General features: G+C 37.7%; 1 protein-coding gene across 2 annotated transcripts in view; it reads left to right on the top strand.

The window, feature by feature from the left end:
* GALNT1 (polypeptide N-acetylgalactosaminyltransferase 1) overlaps positions 1–19,565 on the top strand; it is a 60,922-nt gene that overhangs the window by 1,997 nt on the left and 39,360 nt on the right. The window contains exon 2 of one of the 2 annotated variants that reach the window (XM_010138092.1): positions 15,592–15,820. In XM_010138092.1, coding sequence (XP_010136394.1) covers positions 15,682–15,820 — 139 coding nt within the window. In that variant the 5' untranslated portion in view covers positions 15,592–15,681. Of the gene's footprint in view, positions 1–15,591; positions 15,821–19,565 lie in introns of those variants that run through there. The other variant, XM_010138093.1, reaches the window with a different exon arrangement.

Genomic DNA, 19,565 nt, shown 5'->3' on the forward strand with positions numbered 1-19,565 from the left:
CTGCTGAACTGAAGCCTGGTTTTTATTTTCTGTGTTTCCCCAGTAAACACAGTTTCTTTAATGTATCCTTATTGGACAAGAGATGACTTACTAAACTACCATTGTAGTTCCTGGATGCCCAGTGAGGTGTTCAACAACAATGTTGTTGTTAAGCCTTCTCTCTGCATGCATCTCCCACTTGCTACTGGGTTTTTTTTTAAGCTTGATTAAAACAAGATGGAGAACCAAAGTTAACAGGACAGACAGACAGAGCTGTGGTACAACCAGTCCGTTTCCTTTGGCTGAAAGATTTACTAGTTAACTTGTACTTAGAGTGTTAAATGATGTTCTTCACTTGATATCCAGGTTTTGACATTTAGTGTTTATTTTTTGCCATGATTTTTTTCCTTCCTGCAAACCTGTTAGCACCTTTCATAAGATTAATTTTCACAGACTGAGTCTGAGAAACTCGTTTGGACCAGCTTTGAAGTTCAGATTCAGTGGGGTGAAAAGGAAAAAGACTGTTCAGGATACTAAGTGGATCCTTTTCCAGTCAACTTCAAAAAATCTTAATGTGGCATGTTCTTGAATTCAGTGCTTAAAATGCGTAGCTGGAACAAGCATCAGTTTAGGGCAGGTGGAAAAATATATAAAAAATTACTAGCTAATACTGTTAAATAATAATAGAGGCTATTTAAAGTAAAAAATTTAGGGTAAAAAATAAAAAAAATCAGAGCAGATTTTTTTGTATTTCTGGATTTGCTGCTTATGGCCTCTCCAGCTGTAGCTCCACTGATACTTCTTTCGCTGTAGCCCAGCCATCTTTTCTGTGGTTGTTGACTGTAATGGTGAGCTCAATGAGGTAACAGAGTTGAGTTGAAATAACTGCTTTGGGGGAGGTTACCTGATTGGTCTGGGTCTGCACTGGGAGACTGATGTGGCTGAAAAAACACAATTGTTCTTGGTTATTTTTCAGTCTTACCAGTTCCCTGATTGAGCTGCTTCATTGCTGTGTAAATTTTAGCTGGCATAGTAGAAAGCTGGCATGTGGGGATGAGAGAGAAGATGCAAATATTTACGCAGTAGTGTGTTGGTGAATCTTTTACCATGGTCTAACCATGCGGAATGGCTTCTTAGGGGTGTCTACTCTCTCTTGTTGTAAAGGTTCTAGTATTTTCAGAGAGGCTGAAAATATTTCAGAAAAGGTACTGGCAAGTAATTTTCAGTGAATTGGAGCGCTGAATTTTAAGAGCAGCTTTAAAAAGCATCTAATTTAAATTTAAAAAGTGATTGTATTACTGAAATGCTGTGGTCTCCAATTAATAGCTGAATTTGCAAACCAGTTCCATCATATTCCCTTTTTTAATGTTTTCTGACAGATTAACCTTTTCTGTGGTGACCTGTTTCTCTCCTGGCTTCTAGTCAGGTATGAATTTTGAACTGTAGAAAAAGCTTAAGTTGTTACCAGTTTTATACTTTCAAAAATGATATGTCAAATTAAATACATCAGCTGTTTTTTACAGAGCGCCTGACGACTTCTGTAAAAAAAAAAAAATAGGTGAAGTGATAAGCACCTAAGGATTTGAAGAAGGTTGAGTAATTTATTGAAGTCTAATACATCTTTGCCATACTTGTTCTACTAATTGTTTTCTTTGCAACTACGCAGAAAATTGTTAGCATCAATCTTATAGGTAACTGTGGGGAAAAAAGTGAACTCTTTCAAGAAATAATCTTTCTGCCTTAACTTATATCACGTTCTTCAGGTTTTTCTGGACTGCTGCACAGCGCAACAAATAACAAATTCTAAACGTTACTTACTTTTTTTCCCTTTTGATGCAATACCTAGATCTCGATGTGGCTATCTTATTTAAATTTACCAAAGCTTTTACATATTACTGTGAAAAGTTACACGTTACGCCACATTGAAAACCTTTCCTGGAATCACTAGCTGTAAGAGTATAGTCTGGAAATTTGATATGTGAGTGAATCTGCCATTTATCTTCTAGAGTATTAAGAAATAAAGTCCAGCAATATTTGAAAAGCATTTACTACAGAATGCTGAAGATGTAGCATTTTTCTTGTGAAAATGACTTCAAATACTTTCCATGATAAAACTGAAAACTTAATTTTTGCGGTTTTGTTTATTTTTATTTTTGTTTTTCTAGCATTTTCCTTAACAAATGAACTCAAAACATGATAGGTTTGTTCTTGTTTAAAAGAAGTACAATTTTTTTTGAAGCAAAACAGGATTGTTGCTTTCTGTAGAACTCAACTTATTGTTTCCATACCGTTGCTTTTGATAAAATGAGAACTTGAATGTTTTTTTTTTTTTTTTTTTCCAAGGAAGTTGAAAGTTGGGAAGAGTGCTCAGTGGTTCTGTTTAACCTTTGGAAATCTAAACTGTGCATCCAGTCCTGCACAAATGCTGTGATTACAGTGACTTGATAGGGCTACCCAAGGGCTTCTTTAAATGTGTATCCACCTGTTTGATGTAGACCTTTTTCTTTCTGTTTACATTCTCTCATTAATAGTGCTATGCTTTTTATAGTGATATGTCCAGTGTGCAAAAGAAAGTTCATTCTGAAAAACTATAAAACCAAGGCGTTCTTTGTCACACTTGGCTGGATTTAAATGCAACATGCTCTTGGTCTTAGTGTTCATACTTTGTATTTTTAAAGTTTCAGCAAACCAAGTTTTAATTAGTAGATTTTGGGGGGGGGGATTAATTGTGTGGAAGTACTACTCTAGAGAATGTGAAGAGCTTTAAAATATTTACTGTAGTATTGAAGATGAGTCTAAGAAGAGTCTTCAGTGTAGCCAGCGTTTGTCTGGAAACAGTGCAAATGAACTCTTGGTTTCTAAGTATTCTTTTATAGGGTTATCTAATGTATCTGGTTTGAGGCAGAGTGGAGAAGACAAAGTTGTTCACAATGAAATTTAATAGACTGGATTAATTGTCCTTTTTAGGCTTTTTTTTTGTATAGTCTCAGTATTCTGCAATTAAAAGTGATTTTATTCTATTGGCTGACCATATATTGTCTGGTTTTTAATATCATCAAACTTATGCTAATTTTCGTAACTATTCAGTTGAGCTTTTTGTTTTGTTTGTCCGTGAATCTAGCTTTTTCATGTATTCATGTTTGTAGAGGCGGCTAACATAAGAACAGTTTCATGTATTTGCATTAGGACTGATGTATGACCTGAGTGGATCAAACTGAGTTCTCTTCATTTAATAGTGCAGCATCACTATTAAAGAGATGGGAGGTAAAACTTATTAAGAAAACCTTTGAATTCTTTACTATTCTTCATTTTACTTGAGATAATATAACACACCATGTGTTAAGTGGTTGTCACCCTTGTTTTGTCAAATTATATTTCCTAATTCTTTAAGTCTTCATGTTTAGTCACATGCATTATCCTATTCAGCAGTTTTTAACTTGGTATCTGCCCATATTTGATTTGTCAGCAAGTTCTGCACTTACTCTAGGCAGAATTCAGCCACCTTCTCTAGGATAAATCCTCTATGGCCTCAGCATGTAACATCAATTTTTCTTTACTTGTGTAGTTTCCAAAACCTTTCATCTAGACCAAGTACAAGTTTTTAAATGTTTTTCACGTACACTGAAGGCAGAGAAAAAATTTTCTTTGAACGTGTTTGGTATTCCTTCAATTTCCCCTTCTGGATTTTAACCTACAATAGAGAGCTTTCAGGTTTAGAGTTTTCTGCAGTTACTCGCATAAGTATGGTTGAATCTGTTCACTGCAATTTACCTTATGTTTCCAGAAATCTGCTTTATAATGTTTCTTTTCTAATTAGCTGAGTCTGCTTTTCTTTAATTCAGATTCTTGCCCATTAGTGATTCATCCTTAATGATGACTATTTGCCTATGTAATTTTCTGCCGTCTTTAAAAGTGTTTGAAGAATTAATGAACAATTTTATTCCACTCTAGCTTTTGGCTTTGATACATCTCTAAAGAATGATCAGAAGCTTTATGGAGGTTGTGTATTTTAGAACAGTTGAGACCTAGCTTGCAAGATTCAACAATTTCTCCTAACATATGGGGAAGGTTTCAATCTTGTAAAAGATTTATTCACTTGTTTGATAGTCTGCTTAGGTCTTTGTCTATGGAAAATGTGTAACTAGCTTGGTGACAGTGAATTCTTCTGACCTTTATGTAGTCAAAGATTTTTACTTGAAATTTGTGATTCTTTACTGCTGGCCACCTGCATTGCTAGTTTTCTTCTAACTTCTACCTTAATAGCAGAATGGAGAGTAAATTTCAAACCCCTTTGTCTATGTTCATCAGTGTTTTCAAGAAGAATCTGCCTATTTCCTTAAAATCCTTCAAAAGCAAATGCTACTTGATGCTTGTTGATGTTGACATGTGCAGACTGAAGAAAGTATCATCTGCAGAAAATTCCATTAAGTATTTGACACATCTGTATGAAGAGTGATCTATTGGTAAGGATAGTATTCATCTTAGAACAGTTTCAGATGGTAAAAACTGAGTTTGCAGTTTGACATTTTAATGTAGAACTTTCACAAAATTATGGAACTAAATTTGATTTTTCTGGACTATGCAGAAACGCATTGAAGGAAAATGGAAAATATGAACATTGAGAATATGGAACAGCTTACTACGTTTTTACTTCCACGTAGACTGGTCTAGTACATATGATTTCTTAATGAAGATTGCTCGCAATACTAAATGTAATTTCTTTAGCAGGAATTTTAACTTTAAAAGAAGTCCTGTCAACTAGCCTGTTTTATCTATAGCTCATCTTACACCTCCCAGATGATTTCATAGTCTTTGGAATGTGTGACTTCTTGATTATTGGAAATTCTTATTTCCTTGTATGCATTTGGTCTTAATGAACATATGCCTTGTCAGGCCAAGTGATGCTCCTTTGGTGAGAAGCCTTCATGCTGTGTTACATCATATCACAAGCCTGAGTTTCTAAAATAAGTGGAGGTATTTACAGGTTTTTGTTGCAGACGGCAAATAGTATACTGTTAGCCTAATCTCTACTACTGTGACATTTCTGTTATATTAATTTTTCTTTAAAGAGCCTTGAAAGTGGCATTTAGATCTGATAGCAAAACTAAAATTACTTAGTTTTAAAAAACTGTTTCTTCTGAGTAACAGTAAACTTGCAAGGTCTGTAGCTTACATGACAAAATTGTTTTTTCTTGAGGAAATGAAGGTCTTCACCTAGAACGCTTGTGCTGATGTGACCTAGATCTTCCTTTTCCAGTGTCATAGTGTTGGGCTTGGAAGAGCAGCTAGCACAGCTCTTCAGGGATTTATTGAAGATTGGAGTCAGTTCATAGCTCTAGGATGTTGATTGGCAGGAGTGTTGCTGTACTGAAAAAGCTAAGTGCTGGGTCACCAACTGTGAATCTTCCAAAAAGAAAAAAGCAAAGAAAATTCCACCTCATCCTTCAGGGCCTCTGTGAAGGGTGGCAGAAAGCTCAAACAGGTCTCACTGATGCATCTTTAGCTCTTAATTATTGTATTTCAGGGATTTATGAGCTTGGTGCATTGCAAACACTGACATTAAAGTCCTCTGCTGCTGTCATCGATAACAAAAGCTTTTTACTTGTGAATTGCTCATTGTCTTCATGCTGCTTGTGATACTCACTGATGAAAATACTGTCTGTATTCTCTAGCTGGGTGTTACTCATGAGTCAAGCGCACTTAGTAGCCCTCCCAGAGTGCGTATGTGAAGTAGCTATGGCTTTGAAGAGGAATGTTTGCTCTCTGTCAGCATCTGAGGTGTCAGTAGCCCAATTTAAGACTGCAGTTATTTCAGGAATAGAAAATATAAATCTGCTTTCCTGAAAGGTTTGCTTATTCTGTAACTGTCAGCAGAAGCAATATCTGCTGTTCAATGTAAGAAGGAAAAGATTTGAATAATGGTGGTTTATTTATATTCTCAAAATAATGGTGGTTGTCTGCCAATACTGTAATACCCGATAGCTTAATGTCTATACCAAAACTTACTGCTATTGGCTTCAAGGTACTATATATCTGTGTATTCATTTTGTTATGTGTTGTAATTAAATTGAACTAATGATGTACTCCTGATACTTGAAGCAGTACTGTAAAAACATGTATAGAGGTTTTTTTTTGTATAGGACCGGCAATATTAAGTAATGTATACTGATTGTTCACTGGGTGTAATAGAAGTATATTTTAAATCTTAAAGCAGTTGAAAGAACGGAAATGTCTGAAGGATCCCTGAGTAAGTCTGTCTATTTTTAGATAATTTTCATTCAACCCATAGAGCAGACAGAAAAAGTGAAATTGTTGCTTCAGTCATTTGAAAAGCTACTCTAAAGTCATGGAATAGGAGTCTAGTGAATCTTCGCTGTTTATAACAGTAGTAATCTTTGTACTTTATTCTCTGTTTCCAAATTTTAGCTATCCTCTTGAGCTCTTCTAATATTTACAGTGATAGTCTGATAGGGAATATTTTGTCTCCCTCCTGGACCAATTTATTCTTTTTCTTGTATAGCAAAAGTTGTTTAAAAAAGAATGAAAATCCTGTATCTGTGGATTAAATTGGCTTTGAACTTATATTATTTGATTAAAATACTGTTTATCTGGTCATTTGAAACTTTGCCCATTGCAGTTTCTTCCTGAAAGCCAGATAGTGCTTTTCTAATATCAGTGTGAAAAGTATTGAGTATGGCTGGGGATAAAAAGTAACTTAAAGCCTTTCAAAGACTTTAATTTGAGGATTTCTGTAAATAATCTTTTATTCTCAAAACCAATCTATTGGGAGAATTTGGCATTAGGGGAGTCGATGAGTATGGATAATTGTTTTGGGGTTTTTTTTAGTGTTTTGGTTTTTTAATTCTAGAAGACCAATTTAAAAACAGAAAAACAAGACAAAAAAAGGAGCTTACCCTAAACACTGAGCTGATATGGAGGAGTTTTATGGCAGAGATCTGGCCATTTGGATTTGGTTCTGGAAGCAATTAATTTATGCCTTTTCATTTATGTTCATTGCTCTTCTATGAATTCCAGGCTGGAGGAGTTGGAGCAGAAAGGATTGCTTGGAGCACTGTGTCCAGGCCCTGCAGTGGTCTCTCATAAATCTGCAGGGCTCTGCTTTAAAACATCATCGGTGCTGAATACATAGCTCTCCCTCTGCCCTTCCCTTGTGAAATACTGATGCACCAAGCAATGGTTTCTGGTTTCATATCTAAGAAGAATACTTCAATGATGTATCAAAAAATCTCATTGGTCTTTTATCACAGTGTCACCCTTATGAGCCTTTGTTTTATTGAAACTCTGCAGGTGATAGCAGTGTATACTATTGAACATAGTTCATAAAATGTCCTCTTGATTCTGTTATTCCAGTCTGCAGATCCATCTTTCCTTGTGCCTTACCACTTGTTCCTCTTTAATGGCAGCAGGTTTTAAGGTCACCTGTATAGACCCAGCATCAAGATTACTGGAGAAAACAGTTCCCAGCTTATTGAAGGTGCAATCTTATCAGCCTACCAACTTTTAAGCTTTTACAGTCTTTCTTGTAATCATTTATCCACATTATTTTTTATATTAGTCTTGATCTCCCTCAAATTAAAGTTTACCATGCGGGATCTGTATTTAAAATGTTTTGCACTAGCTTACAGCAGTAACTTTGAAGTCAGTTACAGGTTGAGTGAAATTTACGCTGGTCTAATTTTATCACAGTTGTATTGCTTTCTATTCAGCTTCTGATCTACTTATATCCCTGATCATTCACTTAGTCTGTTCTAGAAATGTTTGCAGGTTTTATATACTTTATCAATTACTGCTTCAATGTATACTATGTTAATACAGTATTAATATACTTACTATATTAAATTAACAATGTCTGTCTGGACAACTTGCTGTCCTTCTGAATATCCTTGCATTTATACTGCTTTCAGGTAGAGGACTTTTCTGCTAGCACAGTTTGAAATGTCACATGACAGTTCTTTCTGGGCCCTACAGAAGGGATATTATGCATGCTGTCCTGGTTGTACCAGAGTAGGTACTCTCAGATGGTTTTATTTCATCTTGAGTTTGATCTTTTCCATGTCCTTGTCCCAATTAGTTTTTACATATTTCATCTATATTAAATGGAGGTAAAGTATATTTAAAATTTGGGCCATACTTGGTAGTTGTTAATCTGCAAATTATAATTTTTATCTGAATAGTGGTGGTTAGAAATAGAACCAGGACAGACTGTGTAGTACTGGGAACTGCTTGAAAGCATTGACCATTTTTCCATTTCTTGGAAAATTTTGAGGACATTTATTCAAGATAGTACATGCTGCTGACAACTTCATTTGAGAAACACTAATTTGTGAAATAATAAACTGTTTTCAGAAGTTAAATGATTTAAGATGTTTCTGAAAATTATAGGTACTAAAATAGCAATGACTCTCAAATCAAGTTCCTTGCAGTAACTGAAAGAGCATCTTGGTTTTGAAAGTGTTTCTACTCAGTTTAGAAATGTTATGTCCTTACTATGTATCTGTAAAAGTAATTAGAGCTAAGCATAAAAGTTGAGGTTAAGTGAAGATTAATAAGAAGGTCACTTCCAACCCAAACTGTTCTATGATTCTAAATGGGGAGAATCAGAGGTTAAAATGCACAGAGACTTAGTTCCATGCAGGTATAAACAGTTGGACAAAATTGCAGATGGAGTATGTACCTGTTGTTTCATTTTTGGCATTGCTTTCTTATGTGATGAGCCAGACATTCATCTTACAAGAGCATCTACTTTTATAAGCATCTTTATGCCTTCTAATTTATCTGTAGGAAAGCCTGTATGAACCAATAACTTCTGCCTTTGTGTATGAAGTTCATTCTTGTTTTTCAACTGTTGTCGGCTACTGCTATGTTTCTGTTTTATTCTTCCTTCGATCCAAGACCTACCAGTTTTAGAAACATAATTGAGAGTTTATCCAGGTAGTCATTAAAAAAAAAGACTTATGAATTGAAAACTCCCTTCTACTGAATTAAGTGGTGTCTTCCTACATAGAGCAAGAAGAATAGAAATTGATTTTACCAACTTCCATTTCCCAGATTTTTCTGAAGAGTAGGTTTGCTTCTAGTGAACTGTTCTCCTGTTGCTCAGATCGGTGTGATCTGGTTTCTCTCATTGCTTCATCAGAATTTACTGTTGCTGAATTCTACTAAACAGATGACTTTTGAATACTAAAACCTTTCAAAATCCATCAAATGAATGCAGCCCAATGGAGAGCTAACTTCAGAGGAGTATCGGCATCCTCAAACTCACATATTTTTTGGCTGAATGAAATTTAACAGATGTGTGTGTGTTTCTGTGGAGAAGATATAGCATACGCTGGTCTTCCAGGAGTGACAGGTTCCTTCTCTGCTTTGAATGTTTTTTACATTTGCTCTTATAGCCTTGAAACTAGGTAATGCTTTTTTTATGCTCAAACTGAGTCATTTACAGATGAGCTGAGGGTAACGAGCTCTCTGCAAGCAAGCACTGAAAACAATTTAAATGAGCATAGGCCAGTAAAAAGAAGAAGAAAATCGGCACAGTTGCAAAAGTAGCTCTGAAATCTGAGTCTATTGTTGACATCACTTCTGTTTTCATATGTAGACATAATCAACTGGATAGGCCTTCTTAATAGTTCAGGTATATGGAGTTTTGTAGGACAATTTGCATTTGTTTCATTTTATGAAAGTTTGCTCAAAAAATCTCTACATATGTTGCCTTAGACTATGTCAGTCTTTTCTCCTGCATTACTAAATAGGCTGAGAATCTGAAAATTCGGTTTTGTGTAGGCTATCAATCTTTCCTCGCATGTTGTTAAGTTAATCACTTTCGGTTGGATTTTAATTTATATTAATAGCTTAGAAATAGCAAATGTTGTGTCAGGATTTTGATGAGCCCTTACTTCGTGCCAACTTCTGTTTACTGATATCTTGAAAGTTTGGAAAACAAGCTTTATATCAGCTTTGTCTGTTTAGATGCCACATCCAGTGTAGAAACTTGAGTTAGTGGAATAACAGCGATGAAGCCCTTTGTCGAGTCTGTTACAAAGTCATATTGTAGACTGAGTTGGTCCAAAGATAAAAATGACTGAGTAGTCATGTGTCATCCTGAAAAGAGGAAACATTCTTTCTCATGCCAACTGTGTTGGTAAAAGAGGTAGTAAAGTGAAACAGTGCACGTTATATGAGCAGTAATTTTAAAGATGACCTTTTTCTGTAGTGTCAGTGTATCGTGGATTTTGTCAGGGGGAAAAAAAAAATTACTTGACCTTCAGAAGTAACAAGACTTGAATGCACCCATTTTTCCTCCTTTCATTTTATTCTCAGTTACAGCCTCTGTTTCTACTATTTCCAAGACGTTTTCAATACTCTTTACTTCTATAGTCTAAAGGTTTCATTTTGTATTATCCAGTGTGTTGCAGGCAGGAAAATTTACCTGGTTTTGCAAAAAGCTTCAGTTTTATTATGTGACTCAGTAGCAAAACTAAACATTAAACCTATGCATTTTAGGATTATTGCTGTCGATACCAGACTTGTTTATAGGTGCAGCTGACTTTCTTTGCCATAAGGACATAACTGCTGATTCACGTTAAAGCTGCTATCATGCTCCAGAAGTTTCTTTCTTCAGAGCAGCCTCCTAGTTTGTTGACACCCAGCCTGTATGGATAATAAGGTTATTCCATGCTGGGTACAGGACTTTGTACTTGCACATGTTGAATTTCTTAAGGTTTTTAACCTGCCTGTTTCTCTAGACCTTAGATGTCCCTTGCATTGGCCACCTATTTCAGAGTATCATGTGCATGCTCCACCCTCAGTTGGGTGTCACCAGCAACTTTGAGCGTGCATTCAGTTGCATCCCCCAAGTTCTCAGGAAAGACAATAACCAGAATCAGCTCCAGTTTTGACCTCTGAAGGACACCACTAGTGAATGTCTGTCAGCTGCACTTTGTACTGCTGGTCAAAACCCAGAGACCCTGGTGGTCCAGCCAGCAGTCTGCCTACCTGGTAGCCCACTTATTCACTTCCGACAAAGTATTTGGGAAGACTATCACAGTTGTGTTAAAATTAAGGTAAACAATATTTACTGCACTTCTCTCTCACCAGAGCAGTCCTTTCCTTAAAGCAAGCTGCCAGGTTGGTCAAGTAAGATATACCCTTGGCAAATCAGTACTGTCTGATCTTTTTACTGTTTGTTCCCAATTGCCCTTTTGGGATTGGTTGGGACTTTTTTCCTGTGTGGATGTAGGTTCCAGGAGGTTTTGTTTCATAATCTTCGGAGACACTGAAGTAAGAGTGACTAGCAGATGGTTCTGCAGATCCTCCTTTGCCTTCTTGATAGTTTTCTTCCTAACCCTGAGACAGCTCTGTGGATCGCCATGATCTTTCAGAGATGATAGTGAATAACCCTGCAATAAGATCAGTTTGCTCCTTCTGCGCCCCCAGATGCCTCCCATCTGGTGCCATGGAGTTGCACATGTCCAGGTGGCTTAAGAGATCTGTGACTCAATCTGTCCTGCATGTGAAGTTTCACTCCCACTAGATTCTGCCCCTAGACTCTGACCTGGGGCATCCAGTTACAAAAGCAAAAAAGTCAGTGAGTATCTTAGCCTTTTCCACACCCAGTGTCACCATCCTGCTGCCCACTAAGCAGTTCATCTGTGTTATTTTCAGCCTTTTTTTTCGCCAGTATCCTTACAGATGCCTTTCTTGTTGCTGCTCTTGTTTCTTATGAACTTGAATCCCTGGGTTCCCTGAGTATCTCCCCAGATGCTCAGGAGATGTTTCTGTATTCTTTCAAAGTAGCTCTGCTTCAATCTTCTGTGTATTTTGCGGAAGTAGCATGAGAGCCTCTCCATGATGTTGCCTGCCTCGCTTTATCAAACAGATCTTGGCCAAGAGTCCTTGCTCCTCAAAGTGAGTTTTCTCTTCTTAGAAGCCAGCCTTCTACACCAGCCATGCTGCCAGGTAGCGATAGGCTGTGTGCACTCCTGCATGAATCTTGCCCTCCCATGGGAGCAGTTGAGGAGAGCAGTATCTGGGTTCCATGTGTGCTGCACTCTACTCCTCCAAGCTCCACAGTCACTGCCGATATGCTCAGGTTCCCACCTGGCAGTATCGTTGATTCATACGTGAATGAATAGCCAAGGGGTGGTTATCTAAGAGCTGAACTTGGACAGGCTCATTAGTCTTTCAGCAGCAGCCCAGGCAGTGTAACTGGGAAATGCACATCGGCAGGCTTTCCTTCTGTTGCCACAAGTCACTGGGTTTGTCCTTCACTAAGCCCTTCTGGAGGGATGAATGGAATCTCCATCTACTTATCTTTTAAGTGCAATGCCTAGCTGTCTTTTCTCCCTTCATCATGGGGCTCAGACTTGTAGTACTGCAAAGTTTCTGTGAAGTCACATCTATCTCCTGTTTGCCCTTGCTCACGGTGTACCAGTCTGCCCACTTTGTTCTGTAGCCCTTTGCACTGAAAAAGTTGCACCTTGGGCAGAGCATCGCTCCTGCAGGGGAGGCTGCCACCACCACTCCAGCACTGGAGGGAGGTACCTAGCATTTCTTACAGCCCAAGCCCTGGATGGTGGAATCCTTTTTCCAGAGCTCTGTCTAGGTCAAGAATCTGGTGTGCGAAGAGCAGTTGCTTCAGCGTCATTTCTAGCCCCCTCTGCTTCTCTGCTGTGCTGCCTGAATTCTGCTGGTAAGCAGTTAGTGGAAGTGCTATCATAAAACCAGTGATAAAAATACGGTGTAATTCATGAGATGGTAGACTGCCCACAGGAGTGATGATCCTTGACTGAAGGTGCAGGGAAGGGCCTTATGGATGGTAACCAGTGTTTGTTTGAATTTTTGCATTGTTGCTTCTTAATCGCTTTCCATAACCCTCAAAGGATTCACAAAGTGTCTCTTTGACATTTCACTGAACTCTCAAAGGAATTTTCTTGCATTAGTGGCAGCTATAGTACCATCCGATGCATTTTAAAACACTTGACATAGTATTTTTGGAAACCAGATCAGAGTTCTCCTTAATTTGAGGACCCCTAAGCACTGTCCTCCTGTGTGTTTTACACTTTCTTCTGTAGCTTAATACCTCACAAGTCTGAACTTCAAGTAGTCTGAGATTGTAAGAATTTATTTTGTTTTCTTTTAAAACATATTATTTATAAATAGCATTTGCTTTCTCTAAGTATAGGCAGGGTGGTGGAACGACTCGATTCTGTGCCAGATTGTTTCTGTGGTGTCCCAAATTAGAGCAAATGAAGAAACCAATGGCATGGAGGGTTTAAGTACAGTCGTACCACATCAGACAAATTTTGTCTGGATTTGTTTCTGCTGATGGCTGATAGTGTGTATCTAGGGAAGAGAACAGGGGAAATAATGACCCTTCACTGTACTCTCCTAGCATGCAGGTACTTGACAGTCATAGTCAGGGACTGCCTAAATTAGAGGTGAGGACTTGGTATTTAACAGCTAACGAATGGCTTGCAGCACTGGCAGCGTACTGTGGCAGACAGTTCCCCTGCGTAAATACACATTGTGGGGAATGCCTTCCTTTTGTGTTTTTATCCTCTTGCTGCTAAATTCACTTGATTTCTGCCAATACAAGAAGGTAGGAGTCCCAGGCAATAGCTGTTCTCTATTTACCATCTTTGTGCAGCTTTTGATTTTTATAGATCTGCCACTTGATGTAGCTAACATCTTTTCCAGCCAGGAAGAATACTATTCTTTTAACTTGCCTTCTAATACTTCCGCATCCTTTTTGGAATGACAAGACTGGATGTTCATACAGCACTCAATAAAGCAGACGCTGTGTAATGGCATAGGGATGGTTTGGTTTCTGTCTGTCTCTTAGAGGTCTGTAACAGATTATTTTGTCCTTCACTGCTGTTGATCACCAAGCCGATGCTTTTATAGAGCTTTATAGTGCAACTCTAAGATCCAGACTTGAGGCTTATCCTTGTGTCATTTTGAAACCAAACAGAACACAACAAAAAGAACCCCTAGGATTTTTTCTTAACATACCTCACTTCATGATTTGTTGTGGTAATTTTGTATGCTATTTCATCATAAAGCTGTTAATTATGATACTTTTGCAGTCCTTAATTTTATATTGTCATCCCTGTATACCAAAAGTATAGATTTGCAAACTACGATTATCCCAAACAAAGTTCTTTCTTGGTATTTGATGCACACCTATGCAGGAAGCAGAGGGATGTACACCCTTCTCGTCTTCTGCAGGTGGAAGGCCACAGGCCTCTATGTTGCTGTGCCATCCAGGCTTATGGCACGGAAGTGTAAGGGATGCACAGAGACATGAATGTCTCTGCTGCCAGTAGGAATAAATAAGCTGTATTTAGAAAAGGAATGTCATTGTATTTTTCCCTCGAAGTGAGGGGAAGGCAGCAATCAAATTATGACAATAAAATACTAAAGGAAAGGTAGTCTTAATGATACAGGCTTTGTGTGAGGTTTTTGCATAGTCATGGCTCACTATTAAAGTTCTCCTTTCCAATAAATTCTTCAGTTTGGGCTAAAAGAATGTGGGAGAAACTCTGTATGCCTTTTAAAACTCCAGTGTGTTTATTCGGTAAGTTAAGAATGTCTGCAATTCTGGTATTATCTAGTAAGCTGTGCCCATTGGGAAATATTTTGGGAATACTTTGTGTTGAAACACATCAGCACTGGTGGAGAGCCTGCTGATAAAAAAACTTTTTAAAAAAAGCTCCTATTTTACTGTAAGTGAACAAGCTCAAAGCTGTTCTTGATTCTCCCCTACCCAGTTGTTGGCCATGGATATATGCTGTCCTTCTAATAAAATTTGCTGGTAATTTGAGTAGGGCGAACGAGAATGTCAAAGGTTGGTATTCTAAAATTTTAATGTGTACATGTTGAGAAATGTATGCATGTTTGCTCTATAATCAAGCATTGAATTATTAAAGTCTCTTTAAGCATCCAAATTATTATGTGATACCTTTAGTTTTGAATTCCTAGTAAGTGATGACAGTGGCTCGTGGGTACTTTCTTCACTTTGCCTACTGTGTAACTTTACCAAAAGCAATGCTTATTTTTGGTTTGCTGAAAGCAAAGCATTCATTTTTGTGACAAAGGTTAAAGCACCATTAGACTTTATGTAAAATACAAGCATTTGTAAACTGGCATTCCTAGTGAGGCCCAGCAAGTCAGCATGTGCTACCGGGGAGCATGAGGAGCATTAGCCACGGGCTTTATGCAGCACAGGCTGATACCCTGCTTCCTGGGATGTTCTGTCATTCATTTAGTTTTTTTCTAATTTCCAGAGATCTAAAGAGTTCCTTTTAATGTCACTAGATGTGCCTACCCTCTTCTGCAGTGGCTCAGCAGAGCCGTCTGGTTTGGTCACTCATTTTAGTGTTTCAGGAGGTGAATGCTAACACAGTAAAGGACTGGAGTAATGCTTCTTTAATTGCCCCTTTTCACTGAATTTCATTGGAGTGCAGAGACCATTCATTTTTGTACATACAGCATTCGGTAACTAAATTGTTACTTTTAAAATGTAGTTAAAATTCTGCTTTTAGCTGTCCCCAGGTAACTTTTTGTGACTTGCTTTTTTTTTTTTTTTTTCAGATATAGAACGTGGTCGCTAAAACTGGATTAAAGAAACCTGTTAATATTTTTATTTATACTTTTTTATTTTTGTATTTGACTTAAAGTGCCATGAAAAAATTTGCATATTGCAAGGTGGTCCTTGCCACCTCTTTGGTTTGGGTCCTTCTGGATATGTTCTTATTGCTGTACTTCAGTGAATGCAACAAATGTGATGAGAAAAAAGAACGAGGCCTGCCTGCTGGAGATGGTAAGTTTTCTGTCTGAGTAATTTTTAAATTGTACTCATTTAAAATTACGCTCCTTTTACACATTTGATTTCCTCCCCCATCCCCAGCAATATAGCATTGCATCAACATTTAGGTGTTGCAGAATGTTCAATGTTTCTTTGAATGACTAGTGAGATGTGGAATTGTGAGCACTAGTGTATACGGAAAAAATACTAAAACTATGCAACAAGCCGTTCAGGAATGTAAGCTATGTTAGTATAGTCTAAAGTGTGTTCTGAGTTTTCACCAGTGAGGAAGCAAAGGCACTGTTAACTTCACTAGATTTGATAGTAAAACAATGAAGTGAGAACTGTGTTATTCAGCACTAAGGTCTTCAAATAAGCTTTCAGTTTCGTTACTGCCATCTTAGTTTTTGGTACCAGTTAGATGAGCTGAGGTGTGGATTTTTTTTGAAAACCAGCACCATTCATGTTGCCAACTTTATTTTAGGGAGGTCACCATGGTTGGATCCCTTGAGAGAAAGGGTTGGTGCAGGGAGGTTTCTCATCCCTGCAATATCTCAGCACAGGTGTTCAGAACTGCAGGCAGCTGCCACCTCCAGTTCTTTTGTGAAGTGTCTACTTTTGTAGGAGGGGTCTCTCTCACTGGAAAGGCTGTCTGTAAGTTTTACTCCTACTACAGTAAACTTATGCAGTAATGCTTAATGTTATGTCCCATCACCCAGCTGTGCTCAAGATTAATGAATGCTTTACATCACAAGAAACTTTTCACCTGTTGACATCTGGTATAGACAACTTTGACCTTCCTGAGAAATTTTCTGAAATGTTTTAAGAACAATGTTACTCTTTTACAGAATAACCTGGGGAGATGTTTAGTACATGTTAGTTTTCTTTTTTTTTTTTTTTTTTTTTTTTTTTTTTTTTTTTTTTTTTTTTTTTTTTTGGTGTTGAAAACAGGCTGATAAATCTCCACCAAGAACAAGATCTAAGAATTTCTGTGCTTGGTACCTCTAAACTGTTGTTTCCACAATTGCATGCAAACATTTCAGAGAGGTTCAGGTTCACCTGAGTTTTGCAGAAGGGACTAAATTTTTAGTTGCTCTCATTTCATCTTTTGGATACTCTTTTCAAGAAGCGGAAAAGAAAGTGATAAGAAAGTGAATTAAGGTTACATAGAAAATAATGAATTTTACAGAGACTTGGTCTTTTCTTTTTGGTCTTTCTCCCCAAATCCCAGAAGTTGAAAAATTTTCTTGAGGTGTAGATGATGACTGATACTGTGGTGTTAAGGAATGGATCTGCTTTTTGGATTCCCACAAAGCTTTTACATAATGCTAAGCAGATAACTTATTCCAGGCTTCTTTAGAGCTGTCTTGCAAACATGATTTTTTTGCTGTTGGCGAACAGCAACTGATGTCAATATATATCAAACCAAGTTCGATATATTGATATTGAAAATTCAGATTACTTTATGTGTAAAGTCATTGGGGATCTTTCAGGTAAGTTTCAGAAGGGACTTAAATTTAGTTTTGAAAGATTAGGATTATGACTTAACATTAGCTAATTGAGTACAGTCTTCGTTCTGGCCTTTCTATAACCCACGATGTCTTTTTAATATCCTCTATTGGCTCGTGAACAAACAAACCCCCTAAACCAATCAACCAAAACTTTGTGTATGGTTTTGTACGTTTTTCTTGGTTTTGGAAACAGCTGACTTGTAGTAAGGTATGTGCAGAGAGATGTCTGCTAGAAACCACAACTGTAGTCACCACTGTGACACTTCTTTTTAACTTAGTTGCATGCCGATCTTAGATCTTCTTGTTCTCGTAGTTTAATGCCTTGGAGTCTGTAGTGGATTTATTCCCCCTCAGTATGCCTAGAATCTCCTCAGATAACATTGATGCTATTTTTTCTGTGAAGCTTTTTATCAAAATCTGCTTTTTCACTTCACTTCTTCCCCCCCTATTCATTTCTCTAATTGATTTCATGTTCTTGATTCAGCATAAATTATGTAAGTGTTCTGAATCTGATAGTCTCTTTGTCTATGTCACTCTGGTATATAGCTTCTCTTTGCAATTCGTGAAAGAACTCCTTGGCATTTAATGAACCTACTCGACATAAGAGTTAAGGTTTCTGAAGAGTCTGTAAATTTATTTTAGGCTGTGCTTGCCTAGTTGGAAAAATTAGTCTTTAGATATTTGAGGAGGAACAAAGGATTTCGAGGATAATTTTGGACAGTTCAAGCTTTTATGAAGTTGGAAAGATCTTTTCCTTTGGTTTTGAATTCAGAAAATGAAGTGAGCTTCTTTTTCAGAATGAGACTTAGAGCTGTGGTCTAAATTGCCTTTGGGAAAAATCTTTCTCCTTGGTATTGATTGCATAAGATCCTTGCATCTTTAATCATGAGCTTCAGCTTACGTGTCTAGTATTGGCTGGTATGTATACTGCTGTTGTATTTTACAAATTGCTCAAAATAAGAAATAGTAAAGGAATGTGAATCTGTGGAAAAATCTGTGTACGTGATTATGGGGAATTGTAAGACGAGTGGGATAAAGGGCTCTTTGTTCACTGTCATGGAGATGGAGGATTGGTAATTGAAATGATGCCAGCATGGAGACAAGGGGACAAAAGGTGAGGTGGGAAAGGGACAGGCATTTACTAGGCTGTGAATTAGAGAGCTGAGGTGATGTTTTGGAAAGATGCTTTGGGGGTCTGTTACGGGGCCTGGGTAGTACAGGACTGGGCAACTAAAGTGATACCAGAGGAGGGATAGTTGGAATCTAGTGACTGTAATTGTCATTGAGTGTAATTGAGATGATCTGGCTGTTGGCTTAAGCCTTTGCCCACCCCCTCCACCACGGTGGTAGAAGACAGTAGTTGCTTCAGGAGGTAGCCTGGGGAAGTGGGATCAGAACATCTGGCAGTGCTGATTCCAGCACCAGTTTGTGAGAGCTGGGAGGGAGCTTGTCCTGGCTGATACTGCTTCTCTTTCTTCTTCCCACGATGACCACTCCAGAGAGTTGTGAGTAGCTCCGTGGAAGCTCTTTCCAGAGCTCACGTCTGAGATTGTCACACCTATTCTGAGCTACCCAGCTGACCTGAATGGTGTACACCCTTTGCCCAAACTGTCACATGTAATCTTTCTCTTGGCACATATTTGGGGTGCTAGTTCCCTTTTTTTAATTCCTGATGGTTCATCAGTCAAATTCACAAAGAATGATTGTTGATGGAAGGCTGTTGCTATAAGTTTAAAGGTTATTATAAGTTGGAAAGAAAATCACTGAATCTTAGTAAGCATCATCCATGTTATGTAGTAGCGTTTTCCAAATCTGAAATTCCTAGGATAGCTAGTTGAGCATTATTGTTTCCAGATGGGGATTCAACATTACAATTTAGATTCCACAGCTGGGAATAGAACTTACTGATAACTGTAAACAAATCCTAAACTTAAAGGGTTCAAGCCATTTTCTTAACAATAAAAAAAAAAAAAAGAACTCTTCCTGTAAACAAAAAAATGCCCAGGTGGTACTGTGGTTTTACTGATAAAGGTGTCTTTGTGTAGCTCTGTCTTATTTCTGTAAGAATCCCATGTGTCAGTTCTGAGGTCCTGACAAACAAAGATCAAATGAGTCCTTCCTTTCCCCCAGTTATAGGCATCTTAAAGGTGTGACTGCAGAGGAACTTCAGCTTTGACATGTACTAAATAGCTTGGCAGTTACTAAATAAACTTCCAAACTCATCCTCCCCCCCCCCCCCACCCACCCAT

The sequence above is a fragment of the Buceros rhinoceros genome, unplaced genomic scaffold (assembly GCF_000710305.1).
Source record: "Buceros rhinoceros silvestris isolate BGI_N320 unplaced genomic scaffold, ASM71030v1 scaffold17236, whole genome shotgun sequence".
Lineage (NCBI taxonomy): Eukaryota > Metazoa > Chordata > Aves > Bucerotiformes > Bucerotidae > Buceros > Buceros rhinoceros.